Raw genomic sequence first — 23,323 nt, forward strand, 5'->3', positions numbered from 1 at the left:
TGCGCTGAAACAATGTATCATGTTTAAAATTTGCAGATATGGAGAGAGGGCGTTAAATGTCCTCCTGCCCCGGGACAGGTTGAGGCATACCTATACATAGTTGAAGGTCAGGGTCAGGTCAGGTCACAAAAGACAATCGCTTAGCGATCTATTGAATGGATATTTGTGACACATTTTATGTGTCATTATAAATTAGCATCCCTATGCATTCTCGTCCAAAGCGGGACGATGTTTTATAGGTCGAGATCAGGTCAACCAAGGGACGGCCAAGGTCACCTTCAGAAGTAGGGAGATCTTTGAAAGGGAAGAGATGTGTTATCTTCTTATGCTATTTTCCTTGTAACTTCGGTTGCAGCCCATGACGTGGCTTTTGATGGCCCGAATACGCCGCACACCGATAGGAATGCACACGGGAACATCCCGCGTCAGGTGGCGTTTGTTGTTTTGCGTCCTCCAGTTGGCGGCGGTACAACTCGCCCGATCGTCGGCCGGCACGAGTGACCTTGGGGGGCGAGCCCCTCGTCCGGCCGGCCGGCGCCGGGCCCCCGACCCGCCGCCAATCGGAGGTGTGACGTCAAACGCCCCCCTTACCACCGAGGGGGGTCAAGAAGCGTGCGCGCGCGCCCCGCGTCTCGGCGCCTCTCGCCGACTGCGACCCGCCCACCGCAGCGCACACCGTCCGTCTCGCGGGTCTGCGGTGGGGCTCCACCGGCCGGCGCACTCGGGAACCGACCGCTGTCCGGACCGGAAGGTGAGGCTCAGCGCGCTCCGCTCCGAGCCTGGAAAACCGGCCGCTCCCGACCGTCCCCCGGCTCCGCCACACAGACAGGTATGTCAGATGCCGGGGCACGGCCGACCCGGTCTTGTGCCGCAGACACGGTGTGAATACAGATAAAATTGTTATCAGTTATGAACACAAAGTAAAATTCGTACCTCACGACGTGATTTCAACACGCAAACCCCTTTTAATTGCTGATTGCAAATAATGCTTGGTAATGACTGGAGAAGAGAAGCGAATCACTTGACGAAATAAATTTAATACTAATGCTTTTTTTGTGTCCAGTGTCCGTCTATTTTGAAATGAGACGGCATCAGTGTCTGTGCTTGTAAAACTTTTGCAATCTAGAAACCAAAATGTTGCCTTTATAACATGCTATTCGTACATGAGTTGATTGACCCTTTACGGTGTTGGGGTATCGCTTTTGCTGCGACTTGCCCGTAATTGATCTTGACACGGATCATCTCTGGATCTGTATACAGGTAAATGGCATACATGTAGACATAAGACACCACTCAAGAAACCCATTAAAACCATGAAGTGTTTGCATTTGTATCTTTACTTTCCCATGGCCTTTGGATTTTATCAGAACTGCATGCACTGTTCAATCATGAATCACTTGGAAAATGTTATATTGTTGGTGCAACAGCCGGATGCGACTTCGTTCCGGGCAAGGCCATATATAGAGTTCCGGGGAGCGACAGACCATGCAGTCACTGACAAATGTATCTTTGCGCATAGGTATACAGGGAATAATGCGCAGTTACGGCGCGGCTGGGTTGCCGGTTGCCCGGCGCCTCGTGCGGGGATGAACTTCGACCTTTGATCCGAACAGGATGCCTCAATACGATCTCTGTATATAGAGAATAGATGCCACATATATGGTATAATGAGTCTTCCATTGCCAACGGAAAGGTGAACTAAACAAGTATGTACATTCCAGTTATATGTGCCATTTTAATTAGCATATTAGGCATATTACATGCAAAACGTTTCTAGTTTAATCTAGTCGTTTAACTAAACGGAGTGGTAGGCAGGCACATGTCGCTGTTCGTTCTTGTTTTCTCCGCACTCGTTGACCCAACGACGTTGGTTCTCGTGTACCTATATTATTGCTAATGACCGATGTTCCAACTTCAATGCTCCGTAGCGGCCTAGCTCACGTTGTGCGATGATCATCCACTCGAAAGCGAGCTGTCCCGTTTTGAGGCCGTGCTGCTATCAACATCTTGAAATGTCATTTAATCTGGCATTTCGCCCCTGCCGGCGCAACCTCTCGTCGTTCTCGGCGACTGCACCGAATCTTTCCACTCGTGGGACGGTGGACCATTTTTGCAGGCGCCAATTTGGCGAGGACTCGCATCGATCACGTGGATCGGACAGTGTTGCCAGGCGGATGTGCGTGCACGCACGTACTGTTCACGTGCACTCTTCCATAGGCGTATCGAGGGAGCGGCGCGGTGACGATTAAAATTGTCTCAAAACTCAGTTATCTTCACTGATCACCAGTTGTGAAATTGAGGTGTTCAATATATTTTGTTTTCAAGCACCGGCAACCAAATTATTAGGCATAACATAAATGAAAAAATATTACAATGAGTACGTTTCCAATAGCCGATCTGGAAGTTTCTGTCGCCATCCGCCACTGTGCAGCGGGCAGTCTGCAGGCCGCATGTGCGTCTGCGTGTCTGCAAAGGCCGCTCTGCAGGGGCCGGTTTCGTCAGCCCACTGCAGCGGTGACGGGGGGGGGGGGGGTGAGGGGGCAGTATGCGTTAGTCACGTGGGACCATGGCCACAGGCAGGGGACTTTATGTTACATGAGTGCGGTGCACCACGCATTATCCGGGAATCAGCTGACGTGTGCATTTTACTACATCCAAGGACAAGGTGTCCGTTGAACCAGGCCCAGACGTGCTGGTGATTTGATTTACGCCTTAGCTGTTTTACTTTACTTACCTTGCATACTGACGCCGTATCAAAATATTGGTAGCAACAGCAGCAGTTCTCCTTTCCATCCTAAAATAAATTTTCGTGGAAACCTAACTTGCTTTTAACTTTTTAACCTTGTTTTTAACTCCCGTGAATGACAGCGGACAATCGATTCAGCTGAATACAATTATTATTAGCGAATGATTGAGTTGTTTCTGCGCAAGGGTGACTGGTGCAGTATTATTGGGCACGATGCCTGTTGGTGTTCTGGTGAATAAACATAAACATAAACATAAACAGCAAAGACTTATCTACCAACACTTGGCTTTAGGTACGGGTTTCAGTAATCAGTATAAAAAAGGAGTGTCTTTATCTGTCTTCTCTTTCAAGCCCAAAAGGCTGAAACGTTACTCCACCATTTTGCGTAGTTCCCCTTGTTTTTGTTTCCTTCCCTGTCCCTTCTGTCTTTCTTTTTCGCCCCCTTGCCGTTTTTCCTCCTTTCCTCCCTCTCTCCTTCCCGCTGTCCTTGTACGCATTTCGTCGCAGAAGACGGGTCCGCGGTCCGACCATGCATTGATCCGCACTCCGCGGACCGGGCGGCCGGCCGCCAATAGCACGCGCTCGCTCGGCTGCGCCGCGCACCCTACGCACCTCCGGTTGCCAAGGCCACCGTGCGCCAGTGTGCCAGATCGGGGACGACGGGAGAGTGACGTCACCGCGTCGGTGCCGACGGAGACCGACGGTTACGGTGGGTGTGATGTGAGGTGGATGAAGTGGCGGTGCGGGGATAACTAACGGGATAGCGTCAGGATAACTACATTCGCCGAGGCCTGTCGTGGTGAGATGATTGCCTTTCCTGGAAACCCCAATCGCGGTTAAGGGCCGGTACGAATGCGAATAGGCCCGCAGACAGCGTCTGCATGCATAGCTAAGCATCGTTTGGCCTTGAACCGTCTACTCGGCGTCGTTTGGGTCGGGGAGCCCAACCGTGCAGACAGCTGGGCTTGAACGGCGCTCGCGCGGGGCGGCAGCGGAGAACAAGGCTCTGATGAAAAGGATGGTCACACTCACGTTACCCAGTGGCCAGTAGTAAATATCTGTAGGTTAAAATTGAATCCAACAAAAAAGTTTTTTCTGTGCGTTCGAGCTGGCCTGATTTAGGATCGTCCCGTGGTTTGGGGTTGTTTGCGCGCTGACCTGTCAGCTGTTTGACCCTGTGGTCTCTCAACTCTCCCCTCCCTCACCACGCCGAGCTCAACGGCTCCTCGATTGTGACACCCACAAAGGGTCACCCCGGGCCGTCCCCGGGCTGGAACCCCGCCGCTCAGCGTCCGGTTCCGTCGAAAACACGCATGTCAGCCGGGGGATTATCTGTGCCCCGGAGCGCGTGAGACGGCGCCCGGGCGTCTCGCCTAGTGACAGCACGCGGCGGGCGCCGGCGCCTGCGCAGCGGCGGGGCGCAGTGCGCGACCGACAGTGGACGTGCCACGTGGACCCGACTGTCGCTGCCGCTCAGGGCCACGACACAGTTGCAAACGGCGGCAGACTGATCGATATTCAACCGGTTAGGGTGAGAAGGTAAGCCGCCAACGGGTGGCGAAGGTGCTGCGTTACTCGTTAGTAATAAGTATTCGGCATTCGATGCAATTGATTTAGAAATGCATTTCATTTCACTAGATGCATAAATTCCTGACCGCACATTGTTTGCAGCTGAATGTGCTACAAGTGTCATCCATCTATGAATATTGCAAGCAATAAGCAAAGAAAGTGGTTAAGGGAAACAAGTGGAACCCCCAAACAGTATGACTTGTTTTATCAAGGGAATTAAAATTATTCAAAACCAGCTTTTGGTGATCGCCTTCGCTTTAAAATGTAAAAATATATAAACGAGTGTAGAGTATGTGTCATAATGCCTATGTGCAAATCATCGCTATATGTATATGCTGTGTCCAATGTTAATCCATTGAAGGAAGCGATGACTGGATAACACCTCACCATTCATAGAGCTTTTGAAATTGTCCTTGGAAGCCTTCCGATCCGATTTGATGGATTATCTGCCCAGTCGCACTTCCCCGTTCTACCGCACCAATGCACATTATTACGGACGAACGAATTCAGAGTCGTCCTGACCCGTACAAAATGCTGTTTACACTCGGATTTCTATTAAAAGGCATGCGTAACTTCATACGTATAAAGCTTAATCGTCGTTTTGTAGATAATTAAGAGATCTGCGGCCTTACCGGGACAAAAACCACCGGCTACGGCTATTTCTGTCATTGAAAGTCGAACATGAGTTTCACCAGTCACGCCAGAATGGAATCGCTTATTAAAAAATATCACTTTGTTCGGCTTATTTTTTTCTCAAATAAGCGGATAGTTTTTCGCGTTGCTGGCAAAACTCGTTGGTGAAAATAAGCTACAAAAACTCTAGCCGGCAATTTTGTGTTGACTGATAAGTATCAATCAATAATGATGATTTTGGATCAATATATCAAGCTTGGACATTGAACAATAAATCAAGACATAGGCGCCTTTGCAAAATTATTCCGTAAGCAGTGCAGTTGCTATTTTTAAACGTCTTATGATGCCACTGATCCGAAATACGCCACCAAAGTTCCGCTGTCAATTCTAGCCGACGCCGTGGTTCGTGTGTCCTATTTAAAATCCGGCGTCTCTCTCTCTCTCTCTCTCTCTCTCTCTCTCTCTCTCTCTCTCTCTCTCTCTCTCTCTCTCTCTCCTCTCTCCCCCTCCCCACGCGCCTCACACTGGCATCGTAGCCCATTGGCGTCATTCATACAAAGGTCAGCCGAAACGACCGACGAACCCGCGCCGCCAGACTGGCTGGGAATTTCCACAAGGACGGGCGGCTAACCAAATCTGAACCCACGTGGGACACTGTTTTCGTTCCGTGTTGTGATTCGCGATACTGCTAAGAACCAAGCCATTTGAGGCCATGCCGCCATCCGGTGGGAAAATTTAACATTTTATTCTATCGAATACAAAGCTAAAAATAAATTTCACATGCTTTTTCACTTACATTTCATATAAATAAACAATATTTGCATTTCGTTTATGGCATTACTTGCTACAGGTGTACCTACCTAATTAAAGGACTTGGATCAAACCTGAACAACGAAATTTTCTTTATCTACCTCCGCGTAGATAAACATGTCATGTGGCCGAGTTCCGGGAGCCGTCTGCTAGTTCAGGTCGGGCCTCGTCCCTCGCCACAGCTGTGGTGATCGATGACATGCAGGCTCCCCTGCCTGTGGCCTCAATTACTGCCTTCCTGCGGTAGCACACACATTCAGCTGGTTAATGTCAAAGTGTCGAGCTCAAGGCGAACTGTTAAGTCGTTTAAGTATTGTGGAAAGTAGTGTTGCGAAACGAGTTCGATGGTCGTGTTTACTTATGCCAACGAATAGCTAAAATGACGTTAGCATAATACCTAATCAGCTACGTGTTATCAATAATATCATTAGCGCACTTGTTTCACAACCCACTTCAGAAACGATTCGACGAGACTGAGCAATGCTATTCAGCCCATGAATTATCATAGCAATATTTACCCTGAAAAATGAACAAATGTATGATAAACATTCATTATTTAGGGGTTTGCTAACCTTTCTTCATAAAAGCACTCATAGTATTCCGGTGTGCTATCGGTCATGCATTCGATCCAAGCAAGCTACATGTGGAAATGTCGTAACACACGACCTGTTCCCTGTGCATTGCGGCACAGCCTACCTATCCGTCAATGCATTGCGGCACACCATACCCATCAGGCGCTCTCTAAGCATTGCGGCACAGTCTACCCTCCCGTTTATTTGATTCCGCCGCTGGGCGAGGAAGTGCCTTACGGCTTTCAACGTTTTATCGTATCATGTTCGTTTCGTTTGCGGGTGCCAAAATGCTTTTGTATTTTCTCTGATACGCACGTTTGAAATGAGCGCATACTGTGTAGTGTGTGCGTTAGTTTCATCACAACATGCCGTAAGCTAAGATTTTGTGTAGACTTGGTCTTCAATGAAAATCCCATTGATAATCTTAGGAGAAATGACACTTGTTTTCGACTGCTTTATTGATTATTCACATAGTTGCCACCATGCTTTATTTCAACGAAACACTCCGAATGCGTCACTCTGGCTCAATCCCCAGTCCTAACCTGCTCTTCTGCCCTGTTTCAGTGATTGACATCCTGCAGTGAGACCCCTGCACGAACTACCACGATGCGGTCTCTCTCGCTGTGCCGCCGTTTGAGCACGGCCAGTGTCCGCCAGGGCGTGTTCCGCTCCCACGCCGAGGACATCCCGCTGGCTGATCGGCCCATCTTCGAGATGATCTGGGGCCGCCGCCACCGCTGGGAGAATCGCACCGCCTATGTGAGTACACACTGCACCCGGTGGGAGAAATGAGCTCCGTGTATTCATTGTCATGTTTGGTAACTAATCATCAGGGGCGCGGGAACTACTTTCAGACTGGGGGGCACACCATAATAGAGATCAACCTAGGGTACCCCCAAATCTAGTTTTCTCACCGGCTTAGACCACTTATTTTTCATCCCTTGGCTTTTTCAACAACGTAGAAAACATTTGCAAAAAAGTGTGGTATTCCTTCTCCAAGTTGTAGGGGCACCGTCCCTACGGCCCCAGAGTTGGGGGCAAGCTGCCCCCACTGCCCCCCCGGCTCCCGCGCCTATACTAATCATCAACCCCTCGCACTAACTGGCTAATCATACAGTCAATACAAAATGGCAAAACATGCAATCCGTGCAAGTTATGCGATAAAAAGAACAGATATGAATAATTGCCAGATACGAGCAGGGTTTTTTGCTATGCTGTCCCCTGCTGTTCTATAGGACAAACCTGCGTGATTATGCTATCTTGTCAATGTTTATGAAACAAAACGATATCGTCATACTAAATGTAAAAAGGATAAGCGTCATCAACACACAAAAAAGCTTTGCTTCGGATTGGCAGCTTACAACGGTCAAAGAAGCCTTACAATAACATCGTATTCTTGAAATGCAGCCGTAGATCTGACCACGACAACACAACTTTTTAGGCTGCTGCGACATGGTCTTAAGCTGCAGAGGTCGGCAGATATGACGTGGATTTACCAGAGCCTGCCCTTCGATCTGTCTCTCGACCATTTATATTTCCTTTATGTACACAAACGTTAAACCTGACAGCATAAACCAAAGTGACGATAGAGAGTGACGCAGCATTTTACCGAAACGTATTGGAAATTTACAGAGATGGAAAGATACTATGGGTAGATACAGATATTATTCTGACTGAGCTTAGTATGATTTTGCCAAGACGCAGCCAAAATTTTGCCTGGATTCTGCCTGGCCGAAACTCAATTGACTCAGGATGCGTGTTGTCCTTATAGATTGAGCTGACATGAAGTATGTATTACAATATAGCAAAGCGGAAATTTCCGTGGAGAGGGGAACGACCATAATATAACCCTATATTGTACCAATGTACACGTACTATCACACAGTCAAGTCAACGGTGAAACACGCACGGTAAATATTGGCCAATAATTAATTTAAAATCGCTTACGCTTAGCATCAAGTACGACTTACCTTGATTCAAATGTCTTCATTTTTTTACGGCTCGGAATTGTCCGACCGGCAACCGTTTCGATGAATGATAAAACCATCGATTCGAAGCAAACTTATTTGACTTTTGTTTGACAACACAGTTTAACACATCAAACATAGGATACACAATACACATTACACAAAACACATTATCATGCTTTTACCACCCACAGTGTGGTCGCTCGTTCAATGGTCAGTGCGGCACATTCCAAGAATAGCCACCCGTTTTGTAGTGTCATCTCGGGTCGGTTTCGCACCCATCGAGTACCGCCCGAGGCGCCGCCAGTCTGTTTTAAGTTCAAGTGTGCACCGGTGTCGTCTCGGTGTGTACCGACAGTCGTAGATCTGGCTTCTGACCAGTCATCGTCGCTTGTCGAGGCGTTCTCCGGCCAGACTTTGGTCGAGCTGTCCCAGACCCGCCCTCTGAGCTCTGGGAATGTGACGGCTCGGGCGGTGTCGGATTTCTGGGTAGCCGGAGCACGGCACTGGCTGTGCTGACCTTTACACTTACATGACCCAGTGCTACCTCCTGCATCCAATAAGCCAGATTTCTCGTATTCGTACAATCTGTCTAGTTCTCATTATTTATCACTCGGTTCAATTGCCATTTTCTATTACACTATCAAAAGCAATGGGGAATCGAACAACAGCAGCGTCTTGAGATTTTTATCCGTCGTCTTTTGTCTACTTCAATAACACGAAATATTTGCCATCGTTCCCAGGTGTGCGGAGTGACCGAGAAATCCCTCACCTATAACGAGACGTACCGTAACGTGCTGCGGTTCTCTGACGCGCTGGACAAGCGTGGCTACAAACACGGCGATGTGGTGGCCGCCTGCCTGCCCAACTGTGTCGAGATGCCCGTCACGGTGCACGGATGTGCCGCCAGAGGCATCACGACCACCACTCTGAACCCGCTCTACACGGAAGGTGAGGCCGCTTCACTATATATTAGCTCCATATATACTTGAATCATGTTTGACGATGAGTCACTCAAATATTGATCGGGAAGAAGCAGTTCGACTTGTCAACTTATTGATGAAATAGTAGAGTGAATATCCACATTTGCTGTTCTACAATGTTTTCCGTTATTCAGTGTATTCTGCTCTGTTTCAAAAATACCCTGCTGTCCTAACATATGCAACTGCAGCAACTTCCTATGTTATTATCGGCGCCTTTCTGTGCCGTTTTTCCGCGTCTGTCGCTGCACCAGACTGCACATCCCAAACAAGGTCGCGGATCGGTTTGCAAACAGAACCTTCCGCCCCGCGTCCCGTAGTGGCTGCACGGTTTGCTTGTCCTCGGCGTGCACCTATAGAGGCCGTGCTGGGGGCTCGACCCGCGACGTCACAAATCGTCCGTTGATGCACGGACAACAATCACACGAGAGGGGTCAACCGGGCCGCGCCTCTGTGGTGCACATTGTGCTCGTGACTGTAGTGAGCTGGGACGTAATGATAACGTCCGTGATTCAGCAAAATGCCGTCCTCTCATGCAGTCTAAATGTTTTTTTTTTGTATTAATTGCTTTTCCACATTAGTAACGATGTGTTTTTACTGTCCCAAAAATGATTAAGGAATATGTTTATAAAATAGCTATGGAAAACACTATCAAGGTTGCACTGCTGTTACCGTAATTTCTCGTTACCCAATGGGCTGTCCGTTTTTTTTTTAAGCAGTTAAACCAATGTAATCACAGCTTCGACCCATCAAAATACCTACCTATAACTTGCACATTTTATCGAAATCGATAACAATGTTTGATTTAAACAATAAACATGCCTTTTGCTCCTATGAACTTTGCGTGAAACCACGCGGTATGTACAGCCCTCTGCAAACTGCGTGGTAGGTATTCTCTTTTCGACAAAACCGAGAATATCGCGGATACTATGCTATCGGTCACTCGGAAATCGTAACAGCAAGACGCGCGAGACTCCGCACCTTAGATGGGCATTACCATCGTATTCATTTTCCATCCAGTTTGGCAACAAAACCCAAAAGTTCATATTTGCCCCCAAAACAAACTGTTGCATTTTGTTGCCACACAAAGCATATACTTTGTTTAGTGATAGACCCAATCGAAGCAGTGGAGCATGGTGCCTCTATTTGCAATGAATTCCGACCGACAGATCACATAGTCTTTGAGTTATTACCGGTTTTGCCGAAAAAAAGAATACCTACCACGCAGTCTGCTGAGGGCTGTACGTTACGTTGCAGGCAGGCTAAGTTAAATACAAATCCAGTGACTTCGTAGTTCGTCAGCAGAAGCTCGTTATGTATACGGAGAGGAGTGTAATGTGTATTCTGGTCTGATCATATAGAGCCGCGGAAATTTACCTAGACTGGCGGCTGTGATTGCCTTGGAATGCGGTCTCTAATGAGCTTGAGTGGATTCTGGTATTGAGTGTCGACGGAGTGGAAAGGGATTGCTATCTCTAATCTTAGCACCCTCCCGTATAAAATGTCCGCGCTTATTTCCACGTGAAACGCAATTAGGATGCATAATCTCGTACGCCAATCATCCTTATTACGTGGCTGACGCCCCCCCCCCCCCTAAAGACGCGGCTGCACTACATTTCTTCAAATTTGCCGCTTATAACCTGCACACTTTCTAAAAACGACTTCATTAAGCAATCGATGAACCCATTAGGAAGGAATCAACTGCTCCCGCCTGACAACACGGAAACGACGGTACCCTCTCTGGGGCCCCAGGACTTTGAACTTTGGACTTTGTACTGTGGACTTTGCCCCAGTCGGCGGCGCCGCGACATTGCTGGGTCAGGGCGTGTCAGCGGACGGGTTCCAGACGGCTGCACAGCCCGATTAGCCCGCGTCTGGTCCGGGGGGACGTCTCGATGACGCGCGGGCCGTGCGGCGGCACACGTGACAGGCAGACGGTGACCGGATGGGAGCGAGGGGCGTGCCCCGGCTCGCCGATATGTTTGGTGACCGGCCGAAGGGTTGTAAACGGATCGTCTGCAGTTGGCCGCTGGCGGGCGTCGTGTGGATATGTCGCAGTTACAGGCCACCATGCCGTGAGTCGATGGCTGTGGATGCACAGGGCGATGGTGATTGATGTGAGACATCAATTCAGTCTGTACGGCGTCACAGAAACGATGATGGGCTCATAAATAAGCTTAAGCAATTAAGTCACGCTGGACGTTTCTTGATTATCTTTCGTAACCTGAAGATGCGGTCTAAAAATAAAATTGTTCTTGTTGCGCTAAGCAAATTGAAGGAGATTTTCAATATTCGATCATTATTGTAGTCTGTTAGATATCTTTTTGGTATAAATGTTACAGGCAATGTGTGAAATCAGGCATTCTATAGAATGCCTAGGCATTCTATAGAATGCCTGACCGACCAGGCATTCTATAGAATCCCTAGGTATTCTATAGAATCCCTGACTGCTTAGGCATTCTATAGAATGCCTGGCTTAAGCTCCCAGGCATTCTATAGAATGCCTAAGTATTTTGATTGTCCGAAACACACTTCGAAAATTAGGGGTCAGTGGCAGTAATGCTATTTGTTTACCTAATTTTCATTGTTGGCCTAGGCCGGTCGTCACCTCACACCATTTCAGGGCAATGAGCTGAGAGGAAGCGAGGGAGGTATTGGGCTATGCCGACCACCAAATGGTGCGCCGAAAGCAGCAGCTGATCCAATTCCGTTGGCACGGGAGAGCCACGGCGCAAGGCACGCGGGAGAGTCACAGGCCAACCAGTCGCTTAAACGGTTACCCTCGGAGGATTATGCTGCTACAGATACGTTAAGCTGCATTAGAAGAGTGTTGGCTGGGAGGGTGGACCGTAGGCTTGAATCGAAAGTGATTGCGAATGGTGAAAAATACACCAAAGGTCACATTTTATGTCGTCATAAGCACTTCGTGTAACGACTCTCAATATACATACATGGACAGCTCAACCTACACCGTAATGTCAGGGAATAACCTGAATAAATGGTTCATTATTCCACGTCTGGGCGGTGGCCCGGCCGTAACAAGAGCCGGATTAGGTGTTGTTCCATCTCTCCTTCCAGCTTGACTTCTGGGCCATGCGGTATTCGAAAGGTCGTCAAAGACTCAAAATTATGAAATTTTACTTCAGTTCTTCTTTGGCAATGTTCGAAAGGGTGCCATTTCTAAAACAAATAGCTAAGCCATTTTTTAGGTCAGCCCAATTTTTGTCCATTTTTGGCTCGTAGCCGTTTTCTCCAGTTTGACCTTAAATCAATTCCTTAGAAGGCAAACACCTCCAAAAATGGACGATTTGTCAATTTTTCTGTGTAATTTTTTTTTACCAAAGGCGTTTCCGATATTGACATTACCACCATCGTCTTTCTAGCGTTAAGATAAATACTCTGTACTCTCAGAATGAAATCCTGATACAATTTGACCTAATAAGGTCAGATTGAATACCTGACCGGAAAATTTGACTGAATGAACATTTGACTGAATGAACATAAATAGCTGAACGCAAGGTAGCCTGGCAGAAAATAATAATGTTACATGTCGGTCTGTGCTCATAATCTTATACAACATACACTTATATGTTGGAAAGATTCGTGTATTTCCTAGGCATTCTATAGAATGCCTGAAAATCAGGCATTCTTTAGAATGCCTAGGGATTCTATAGAATCCCTGGTGGGTCAGGCATTCTATAGAATACCTAGGGATTCTATAGAATGCCTGGTCGGTCAGGCATTCTATAGAATGCCTAGGCATTCTATAGAATGCCTGATTCCACACATTGCCTGTAACATAAACATCATTCTATAGTAGGTAATCATTACAGCAGAAATATGGAAGGTTCAAGTCATGCCCGTTTTTTCAGCACATATATGCAATATACATCTCTCGAGATGTCACCTAACCCGATGTCACAAACCTACCCTAAAAACCGTAGCAATAAAGTCGTCACCTGACCTATCACTGCGATAAGGTATGAGCTATACCGGAAAGGAAATATCACAGTCGTCTTACAGCTAGCATACAATGTTCTATAGTAGCTCTCTCGACCTTTGAATGAATGTCACAGGATGCGCGAAGAGCGCTGGGATGACCTCGACTCGAATTCTCGGAATTCCTCCCCTCCTGCCCCTCCCCTCGAGTGGGGACACCTGTCCGCAGCCCGGTGGTGTCGGGAATACTTTTTGTGGCTCAACAAAAAAACTCAGCCACGAGCCTCACGTAGCGCACGACGTTTTAATTTGATTTCTTCTTTCGTCGCCGGCCTCCGACAATCATAGTTTTTTGCTCCTGTAGCGGAATCGTTTGGCTGCGGATGACTCGGTGAGTTATTTCCGTACGTCTGTGACGCAGTTCTGGGCAATTTGGAGAGAGGTGGACGGAGAGATGAGAGGAGAGGAAGCTCGGGTCGCGGGGAGCTCGAGCTCGCGCTGGCAGTCAGTCCCTGGCGGCCTCCGCCGATAGCTGACGCAGCGAGTGTCCACGGCTCGTGCGGCCGCTGTGGACGTTGGCAGGCCGCCCTCGTGGGCCGCGTTTGCCGGCTCACCGAGCTAGCTCCGGTCCGGCTTTCTCCGCCGAGCTTTGCCGGCCGTGAGCCCGGTCGGCTCTCTCTCTCTCTCCCTCCCTCTCTCCGCGATCGGACGGATAGGAAGCGTGTTTTTCTCGACGCTCTCCAATCCGACCAAAGGCGACTGTCGCGTGCGGGCCCACGTGACGCGACCCAGGGCCGGCGCCACAGCCCGTCCCGACGTCTTATCAATGCGCCGTCGCGGACTGACCCGGTTTACTGGCAGTGTGAGACTGCGGACCGGGCGGCGGCTCCCGCTGCTCCGGCCCCAGAGGGCGGCGCCCCGTACCCTGGGTGACAAGTGAAGCATCGCTGGCGTGGCGGCCAGCCGGACAGGGTCAAAGTCCACCAGGGCATGGGGCCCCAACACGTGCTCTTGCCTCAGTTTTCGTAGAACTTGTGTGTATTTATGACAGAGATGCGATGAGAACGGGGTTGACGTATACCAATTGCAATATGTTTGGGTTATTAGAGCGATGCTATTGCGCAGTTACTGGCCCTAGATAGGGCAATGTTGTGATAAACCCCTTAAGATAGGTCACCACAAGGTCACGGTTTTGCCGATAGAGCAGGTCGCTGTCACTCATGCGATTTTGTAAAAGCTAATTTACCTATATGTATAATGTCTTATACAAGTCAAATGACAAGTTTGTTTGAGTTTGCACTTCATAACTTCGGAATGGAGAGCAGCCGGCGGCGCATAATTTATAGCCTACACTTACCATTCTATTTTCTTTTCGATACTTTTGACAATACAAGGCATACGCCAGAGGTGTGTGCCGTGCTATTGCGTGGTTTCCTTTAAAATGTTTAAGAATAGTTTTCGAAGTTATCATTTGTCTTTTTACGTTCTGTTACAAAACGTCAAAGGTTATCGTTTGACGTTTTGTAACGCGGAGGTGTGTCCAATCTATCGTTATAAGTAGTCATGAACAGTGCCACGCTGATATCGCCACTATCAGTCCACATCTGTTTGAAAGGGTGCATTTGTTGCGTAACTGACGGCTATACTTTGCTCGGTGCATCGTTTGCCAATGGGTGATACACAATCACGGGGACGTGCTCTTTGTATCTGGTCCACTTATAACGCGCCCTCACCACTGGCTCACATTTGCTTGCCATATGAAATACACACCGAATCATTCGTTTGAATGAACGCCCCTTAGCTTCCCAAACTCCTGCTTTACTTAAAGTTGGAGTGAATCGTTAGGAATTATTTAACGCATCAAAACCTTTAAATTTATTTTCCACGATTATTGGCTGAATATAAGCCCGTTCTCTTTTTGTCGGGTAAGCACCTCTCGTATGGCGGTCGGGGAAGTCGATATGGACCAGAAAAGTGCATACATGTAAAGAGATAGGAAATTTCCGCACAAGTAAGCCCCGTTTCCTCAGTGCTCCATCAATGACGGCTTTCTCGAGGATCCCCCGCTGAGTTGATCGACCTCTATCTGCCATCCGGGGCGTCTGTACTCGATGGTTGTGGCGCCGCTGCTATCGGCTGCTGCGGTCGACTCATCGCGAGGACTTTGATTGAGCGTGGTGCCACACGCGGTCAGTTTTGGTGGACCGAACCCGCGCCCAATCTGCGCTGAAAAGGAGGGAGGGCGGAGGTATGACGTCACACGGGGAACTCAGCTTTGTGACGTCAGGCACCGCCCGACATGACAATGAGCTTTTGATAAGATAGGACGTGCGTCGTGCAGCGAGCATGATAAACGGTACGTCGCAACTTTTTACGGTACGTCGGTCATGTCTTTTTACATTTCTTATAGCACTCATTTTAAGTGTTGTTTAAATATTTTGAGTCATTTTATTATTCAATTTGTTTTCAATAACCGAATAAATCATTGGACACACCGTATACGGTTTATGGCTTTAACGTGCGTTCCAGCAAATCATTACTTTGTTTTGTCCATGACATGAGTGACTCACGTACCGGCTGGACGTACTGAATGACGCGTCAGGAGCATAGAACGATTGAACCTGCTCGCCTGCCTAGGAACTGCTTTTGTAGAGCCTACTCCGGCGTGAACAACCGAACTATATGGTCCAGTCTCCCGACTTTAATATCGTGCAGGCAGCGGGACATTAAAGGTAGACCATAAGTCTGGTGGTTTCTGCATGCCTATTATGAGCTTGACACGTCTTAAATTCGAGGGGTGACTGTGCTAATCAGATTATCTCATCAATGATCATCAACGATCTTGCTCATGATCGTTGCAATAAAGATAACTAATTGCGCAGCCCTCGCCTTATTGAGCACTTATCACAACAATCCCGATACCGATTACCCGAGCTGAGGAACTGCGCATTGAAATATATATAGCTGTTTTATTCGACCTATAGCCCTGATAAACAAACAACCTGATTAATTCACCCACACAGCACTCTCATGATAAAGCCTACAAGCCATGACATTAGGAACTGACCTACTTTTTAGTGCTCTGCTCGAGCGATGTGTCAATATTAACGACACTATGCCTGCAATTAGTGGCGTGACTAGTAACTCCGTTCATCAGAAAAGGAACTGAAAGGCAAGCGATGCCGCATTGTTAGCGCAATCAACTTCTCCAAGCATGCTAATTGGGACTTGAGGTCACCACTTACCGACACTATGAAGGGGAGGCAGATTAGTATCCACGGTAATCCGGGCTACTGACTAACTAATATCTACCTGCATGTTGGCTTCTAACTATATGTATAATTAGCAATGCAATTTAATTTCAAGAATGGATTAGCAATCCGCTTAAGCACCCGCGTACTATATTTCTATATTTCTCAAATCCACAGCCTAAACCGTATGAAACAGAAATGGTTCTGTGACACCTGAGCGAACGTCATTTCAGCGAACGACATTTGAGCGAAACATTTTCAGCGATTATCAATTTAAGCGATTGGCTTTTTCAACGATTGTCAAGTCGGCGAATTCAATCACAGCGATTATCAACTTTAGCGAGGACCAGAATCAGCGAAACCAGATTGAGCGAACATATGGTGGTCAGTGGGAGACCAGTTGAGCGATGCAGTTACAGCGAATGACCGAACGCGACGAAAGTCAATCATTTGCTACTTTTCGGAAATTATTGCACCTCTTTACGTATCATTTGAATTTTGAAGAAACATGTACATCGGATGACCAACAAGGGGTGCATGGGAGGGGAAGGAGGCGGGCAAAATTTGAATTGAAAATGTGGAACGTGAGAGATAGGGCGACGGAAGGAATGCCAAGGACCAATAACAAACTATAGAGAGATGGCACAGGGGAATCCAGTCTATGTTTCAGGGACCTCACCCAAATATCTGGAAATTCGTACGGCGCTTGGGGCAAGAACAAATTTTATAACATGGGGAACTGATCCAACTTCAAGCGGGGCAATTTCGCGAAAAAAGCACAAGCAATATTGATCTCTGAACAAACGTTTGGTCACCATTTTTGACATAGAGCAGGGTGGGTTAGGGGGGGGGGGGTGAAATTGAACCGTTGGAATTTTTGACAAATGTAGCATTAAAATTGGAGCTCAATGCCTGACCTTTGAACGCGCGACATCCGCCATCCAGTACCGGATAACCATGAGAATTTCCGGAAACATTCGTACGCATACGCTCGCAAAAGAAAAAAAAATCCACCGTTACAGGACGATGAAATGTTTCGCTGTACTGACAGTCGCTCAAATTGTAGTCGACGAAATATATGTCGCTGAAACATAGCTTTCGCTAAAATTGATAATCGCTATATTTGATAATCGATGAACTTGATAATCGCTGAATTGCCATTCGCTGAAAATGGTTCGCTCAAATGACGTTCGCTCAAATGACACTCGCTAAAGTCGCTCGCACCGAACAGAAATAGGGGTGGCAAAAATAATACAGGTATCTGTCTTCTATTGCAGGTCATATTTTGATTTAATAAGCAGTAAATAAACAGTGCTTCGGACTCCCAGACATGATTGAGCGATTTAGAGTCATATTTTTCCCAGGTTTATGTTTGTAGATATAAAATTTTATCGGAATTCACTGGGATTGTATTGCGTATGCAAGTCCAAATGTTTCGGCCAATATTGTTTGGCCTTGGTCACTGGTCAGATGCGCCCTTTGGAGGCAAGAACAGTAGCCTATGTCAGTGATTGGAGGAAGAGGACAGTGCGCGAGGCCATCGAAATAAAAGAGAAGGATCCAGATATGAACAGAGATGTTGGAAAATTCGCACTGAGCCCAATTTGGGATTTGCCTCTAAAAAACGCAAGATGATATTCGTTCCTCTCATCACTGTAGTATGAGTGGACTGAATTAAAAACTAATGACGCCGAATATGTTCTGTGTATAACTTCTTGTCTGTGTGTTTGTATGTATTTTATAGTTGAATTTACAGCATACTTTGATAGGAAATAGTGAGTGTATCTAGATATTCTTAACTTGGAATCTCCTACATGGTTGATAGCGCGCGGGGATTTGAATTTTTTGTCTGTGAATTTAATTTAGATTTTTTTAGAATTATCGCTGGTATGTGAGCTATACTTATAGGTTTATTGTAGTTGTCCAGTGACCAAGGCCAAACAATATTGGCCGAAATATTTGGACTGGCATACGCAATACAATCCCAGTGAATTCCGATAAAGTTTTATATCTTCATGATTGAGCGACATCCGTTTATGCCGAATACCGATCACATCCGAACACTTCAACTACATACGTGGTGACCTCTCCCACACGTCCCTGTAGACGAAATTACGAGCCAACCGGATTGCTCGTTTACTATAACCCGATACCAGACCTTTTAGCAGTAATTAGCTGACCCCCATCCTCCGTCCGTCTCTGCCTGTGGACGGTATCGTTCTGAGCTAGCTAAGAATCTCATTTACTGTTCCTTTTCCCCTTCGTCCGTCTTTTCGACCCCGTCGTCTACCTCTTGCGCCCCTCCCGTTCAATGCTATCGCCGTCCGTCTCGTTCATGCTGACCTCCCCCCTCCCCCGACCGTTTCAAAGTTCCTTTACTGACCTCTCTCTCGTTCTCCGTCCGTCTCAGAGCTCGCTCACAGACCCCTGTTCTCGGTCCGTCTCTGAGCTCGTTCACTGACCCTCTCTCCGTCCGTCTCTGCCCACAGACGATATCGTGCGCCAGCTGGAGATCTCGGACGCTCGGGCAGTGGTGGCGCACCCTCTGCTCCTCCCCACGGTTCGCGCCGCCGCCGCCAGGGTGCCGACCGTGCGCGAGGTGATCGTCACCGGCCAGGACAGCGCTCCGGAGGGCGTCTCCAGCTTCGAGGAGCTGCTGCGACAGGGCCGCGAGCAGACACCCACGGTCGACATCGACATGAAGAAGGACCCGGTGCTGCTGCTATTCTCCAGCGGCACCACGGGCCTGCCGAAGGGCGTCATCCAGACCAACTACTGCCTGGGATCGAACCTGCTGCAGGCCACGTCTGAGGACTTCGCCTGGGAGGTGCCAGGTGCGGTCACTTTACCTAGGCTTTACCTTTTATATAGCGCAATCCAGTGACCATTCGTCTATCAGGGCCCTTCAGGGTACGATGTTGATACCAAATTTAGAGTGGTGTAGTGTAGCAATGCGTCATGCTTGGATACATGCTACCGTCGTTTTACACTCACCGACTCGTTCTCTTCCACTTTCACCCGCAGGCGAGGAGCGGTTCCTGGGCGTGCTGCCCACATTCCACACGTTCGGTATGTTCCTGTACGTCTTCAAGTCGCTACTAACCGGGGCATCGACCACACTGCTGCCCCGCTTCGAGCCAGAGATGTTCGTCAACGCCCTAACCAAGTACAGGGTGAGATAATGGAAAATAATGTCTGATGCCACTTTACCAATGAAAGAGGTATTGGGATTTTAAGCTGCTCTTTAGTTTCGCGCGTATGAGAATGGTTTCACGATGGAGTTGTGTCGATCATTTCTGCTTTCGCCTAAACCTATGGCCTTTGCCATGTCGCGTATATTTATAGGTGACATGATTTCTTCTAATCCGCTGACCTTTCTGACCCCGCCCCGCATCTGTCCGACAGCCGACGGCGCTGCACCTGGTGCCTCCACTGGTCACCTTCCTGGCCAACAGCCCGACCGTCACCCCCGAGACGCTCTCCTCGCTCAAAGTGATCTTCTGCGGCGCGGCGCCGCTCGGTCCGGCGCTCATCCAGCGCGTGCTGCAGAAAATCGACACAGCCACCTTCATTGAAGGTGAGAGAGCAGCGCACAGTGTCATACTCGTGCGAGTTGTGATTGCAAAATGTTGGTATAGCTCGTGGCATTGGCTGTGATAGCGTTCCAAAGGTTGCTCGTACTCACTTTTGCCGCACCGTTGCCAGGTTACGGAATGACCGAGTCCTCGCCAGTGGTGAGCTTCAGCTCGATCTCCAAGGGCTCTCGGTACGGCTCGTGTGGTGTGCTGCTGCCCAACACCGAGCTCAAGGTGATCGCCGTGGACGACGGCCGGGTCCTCGACCTTGGCGAGAGCGGCGAGATCTGCGTCCGCGGACCTCAGGTATGGAGGGAATAGGAATGGTGTGCTCTAACTATGTATGGGCGAGAGATGGCCCTTCGAGGGAAGATTTCGGGAGATATTCGTTCTTAGTGGAGTAGTTTACCGTGTTCTTGAGTCGTGTTGGTGAACGTCAGGTGCAAAGACAGTGGCCAGGTTGCGTTCGAAGACCTCACCGGGAAGAGGCAGTGGAGAGGTCTGCGTTCCGAGTTCTTCGAATAAGGTCAGTAGCTTTCTCACTAATCGGAGTTCAAACTGCATATCCTGCACGATAACGTAGTTGACTGTCACCCTCGTCATTGCCCAGGTGATGCCCGGCTACTACAAGAACCCCGAGGCGACGGCGGCAACCATCGATCAGGACGGATGGCTGCACACTGGCGACGTCGGCTATTGCGACAAGGACGGCTTCCTCTTCATCGTAGACCGCGTCAAGGAGCTCATCAAGTACAAGGGATTCCAGGTCAGACTGCCAACCTGCTGTGATACAGGAACCATTGATGTGCTGCTACAGTTGTCAAAGGCTGATTTCCTTTTTCAGGCTCATGAGCACGGTTTATGTCAAACTCGTCTAGCTGAACCCGTTTCGAACTTTCAAATCACCAATCATGTGACCGCGTATGACCCAACCCAACCCGACCAGACCTGACCTGACCCTGCCCCGATCGTCTGCAGGTGGCGCCGGCTATGCTGGAGGACATGCTGCGGAAGCACGCGGGTGTCGCTGACGCTGCCGTGATCGGCGTGCCGGACGAGGAGGCCGGCGAGCTGCCGCGCGCCTACGTGGTCACCTCGGACCCGGCCATCACCGAGCAGGAGCTGGCTGACTTCGTCAACGCCAAGGTCAACACCTACTACCAGCTGCGCGGCGGCGTGCACATCATCGACGCCATTCCCAAGAACGCCTCCGGCAAGACGATGCGCCGCGACCTGCGCGAGCGGGCGATCCGGGAGCTGGAGGAGGCCAGCGCTGCCCAGACCACCGCCTGAGGGAGGTCGGAGGAGACGGGTGGGGAGGCAGGAGAGCCGGAACGTACTTCAGTGTGGACAGGAGGGATGCCCGCAGGGAGAGGCGAGACACAACATGAACTGGAGCCGAGGGCCAGCTGACCCGCACTGTTGCACGTAGCTCGTAGTTTGAGATGCTACCGATGGCAGTATGAGGACCCGAGTGGATCGCTGCTTGCGATACCTGGCGCAGTGCCCCCTACCAGCCAGCTGGGAAGGCAGTCGTAGATGGCGCTCACACTTCCCTCCTGTCACCTGGAGAAGTCGGCCAGGACATGATCTGATTCGGGCTGGCAATAGAGAAAAGCGGGTCCTTTATGACAGCTGTGTAAAGGAGACAGGGTATTCACATACCAGCCACCTGCGGGTCTTTACAGACCTAAAAGGGGATAGGCCACTCACGTGGTGGCAATATGTGTGATGGAGAAATCACCGTCTAGTTCAGAGACACTGCACTGTAGAGAGAACGTTAGGACACCGCACTTTAGTGAGAACGTTAGGTGGTGATGGTTAGGTAGTGCTACGGACTCATCTCACATTGAGACTGGATTACTAACCAATGATGCCGCCTTTTGGTGGTCGCTAGCTAGTGATTAAATTCATTCGGGGCGCTCATTGCTCGGTGCTCACTGACTAAAATCTTGCCACAACTGATGGAGATAGGCGCAGAGCTGTGATTTTCGTATCGGCCTAGATGATCGCCGCTGCTCCACCGACTGTGTGAGCCTGTAGTTGGTAGGATTGGCGGGAAAGGTTGGCTGAACGGAGCCCTTTCTTTTGTCTTAACATTGTGTGTGTGTGAAGGTGCCGGTTTATGTGTGGTTTTCATCCCGACTGAGCCAGCGAATGCATCTTGAACTGAGTGACCTACATTTTGCTGACCAATGGCAACTCATTCGAAGATGTGTCGTATTCACTATTCCCTGGAGTAGCTTCATTTGTGTACAGAGCTTAGCGGTCAAATGGATTTATGCAATTAGGAAACGTTTGCATGCATGCAATCTTGTTGCATTTGGGTACGTTCCTTTCTTATTTTCATTACGAATCAGGTTTTGTAACTAGCTACCGAGGGCTCTAGGCTTAATATCGTTGTTTCATGCATGAATCATGGGAAGATAATCATTGCAGGACGCATAATCCATCCAATTTTGTAGCAATATTCCGGCAGTGTTCGTTCTTATTTAGCTAGCCATGGGTGGCGTCTCGCGAACAAAGGTCGGGCTATACAGTCCGGTGCGAGAGGAGGGGTGGTATGTATTTGGTGCGATCGCCGGCTGACGCGGCCGGGCGACCACCAGCGCAATGCAGTTTTCAATGCAAGGTTGGATGAGCCGCGTGGCTTCGAAGTGTGCCATGGTCAGCGAGTTTTGTGTGTGCTGGCTCAGCTATGGATGCCGTTTACGCTGTATGTCTGTCTCGTGTGTGCTGGGTTTGTGGCAAGATGGTTTCGAAGACTGGACTTCGGGTGCCGGTTTTTGTTAATATCTTGTATATTTTGTACACAGTGCGTTCGAGCGGGATTTGTTTTCAAATGTCGGAGTAACCATTTTTTTTCTCTCTAGCTCCTACTTTTCTTACGAAGCTGTATTACGAGAACATCGATTCGTAAATCATCTGATCGCCACAACTGGTACAGTGTGTTCTTGTCAATCGTGTCCTGATATCTGTGTTCAAAATCCGTCGAATTGTTAAAAAGGCTGCGAGAAAATCGTGGAACTTATTGCTTCTCGGCAAAGTATTTGCGGATCATATACTTTCCTTGGTTGGGTGGCATTTTCTGCACTCTATTTGACCCCGTTTTCTGGTTTATCGTGTTCTTCCCTTAGATCATTTGGGTGTTACACAGTTCTGTGGTAACATGGTGTATAATTGTGTACTGAGATGAGCAGATATCATGTGTGTAGAGTAGTGCTGCTACATATGTGCCGCATTGAAGGCTCCACATAGTTTCAATAAAGCTTTTCAAAACA

The 23,323-nt window shown here is 48.7% G+C and overlaps 1 protein-coding gene across 3 annotated transcripts; it reads left to right on the forward strand.

Annotated features, from left to right (window-relative positions):
- The first annotated feature begins 592 nt into the window (after window positions 1-592).
- On the forward strand, window positions 593-23,323 carry LOC122387508 (4-coumarate--CoA ligase-like). 3 transcript variants are annotated; one of them, XM_043377773.1, is made up of 9 exons: window positions 593-829; window positions 6,895-7,089; window positions 9,041-9,248; window positions 18,957-19,301; window positions 19,492-19,640; window positions 19,873-20,044; window positions 20,173-20,348; window positions 20,653-20,808; window positions 21,021-23,323. In XM_043377773.1, exons 2-9 carry the CDS (start codon window positions 6,937-6,939, stop codon window positions 21,333-21,335), a joined length of 1,674 nt encoding a protein of 557 aa, XP_043233708.1. In that variant the 5' UTR covers window positions 593-829; window positions 6,895-6,936; the 3' UTR covers window positions 21,336-23,323. The 3 variants fall into 3 exon arrangements, with proteins under 3 accessions (XP_043233708.1, XP_043233709.1, XP_043233710.1); XM_043377774.1 differs by lacking the exon at window positions 593-829 and adding an exon at window positions 4,088-4,285; XM_043377775.1 differs by lacking the exon at window positions 593-829 and adding an exon at window positions 4,163-4,277.

The sequence above is a fragment of the Amphibalanus amphitrite genome, unplaced genomic scaffold (assembly GCF_019059575.1).
Source record: "Amphibalanus amphitrite isolate SeventyFive unplaced genomic scaffold, NRLGWU_Aamphi_draft 000288F_arrow, whole genome shotgun sequence".
Classification (NCBI taxonomy): Eukaryota; Metazoa; Arthropoda; class Thecostraca; order Balanomorpha; family Balanidae; genus Amphibalanus; species Amphibalanus amphitrite.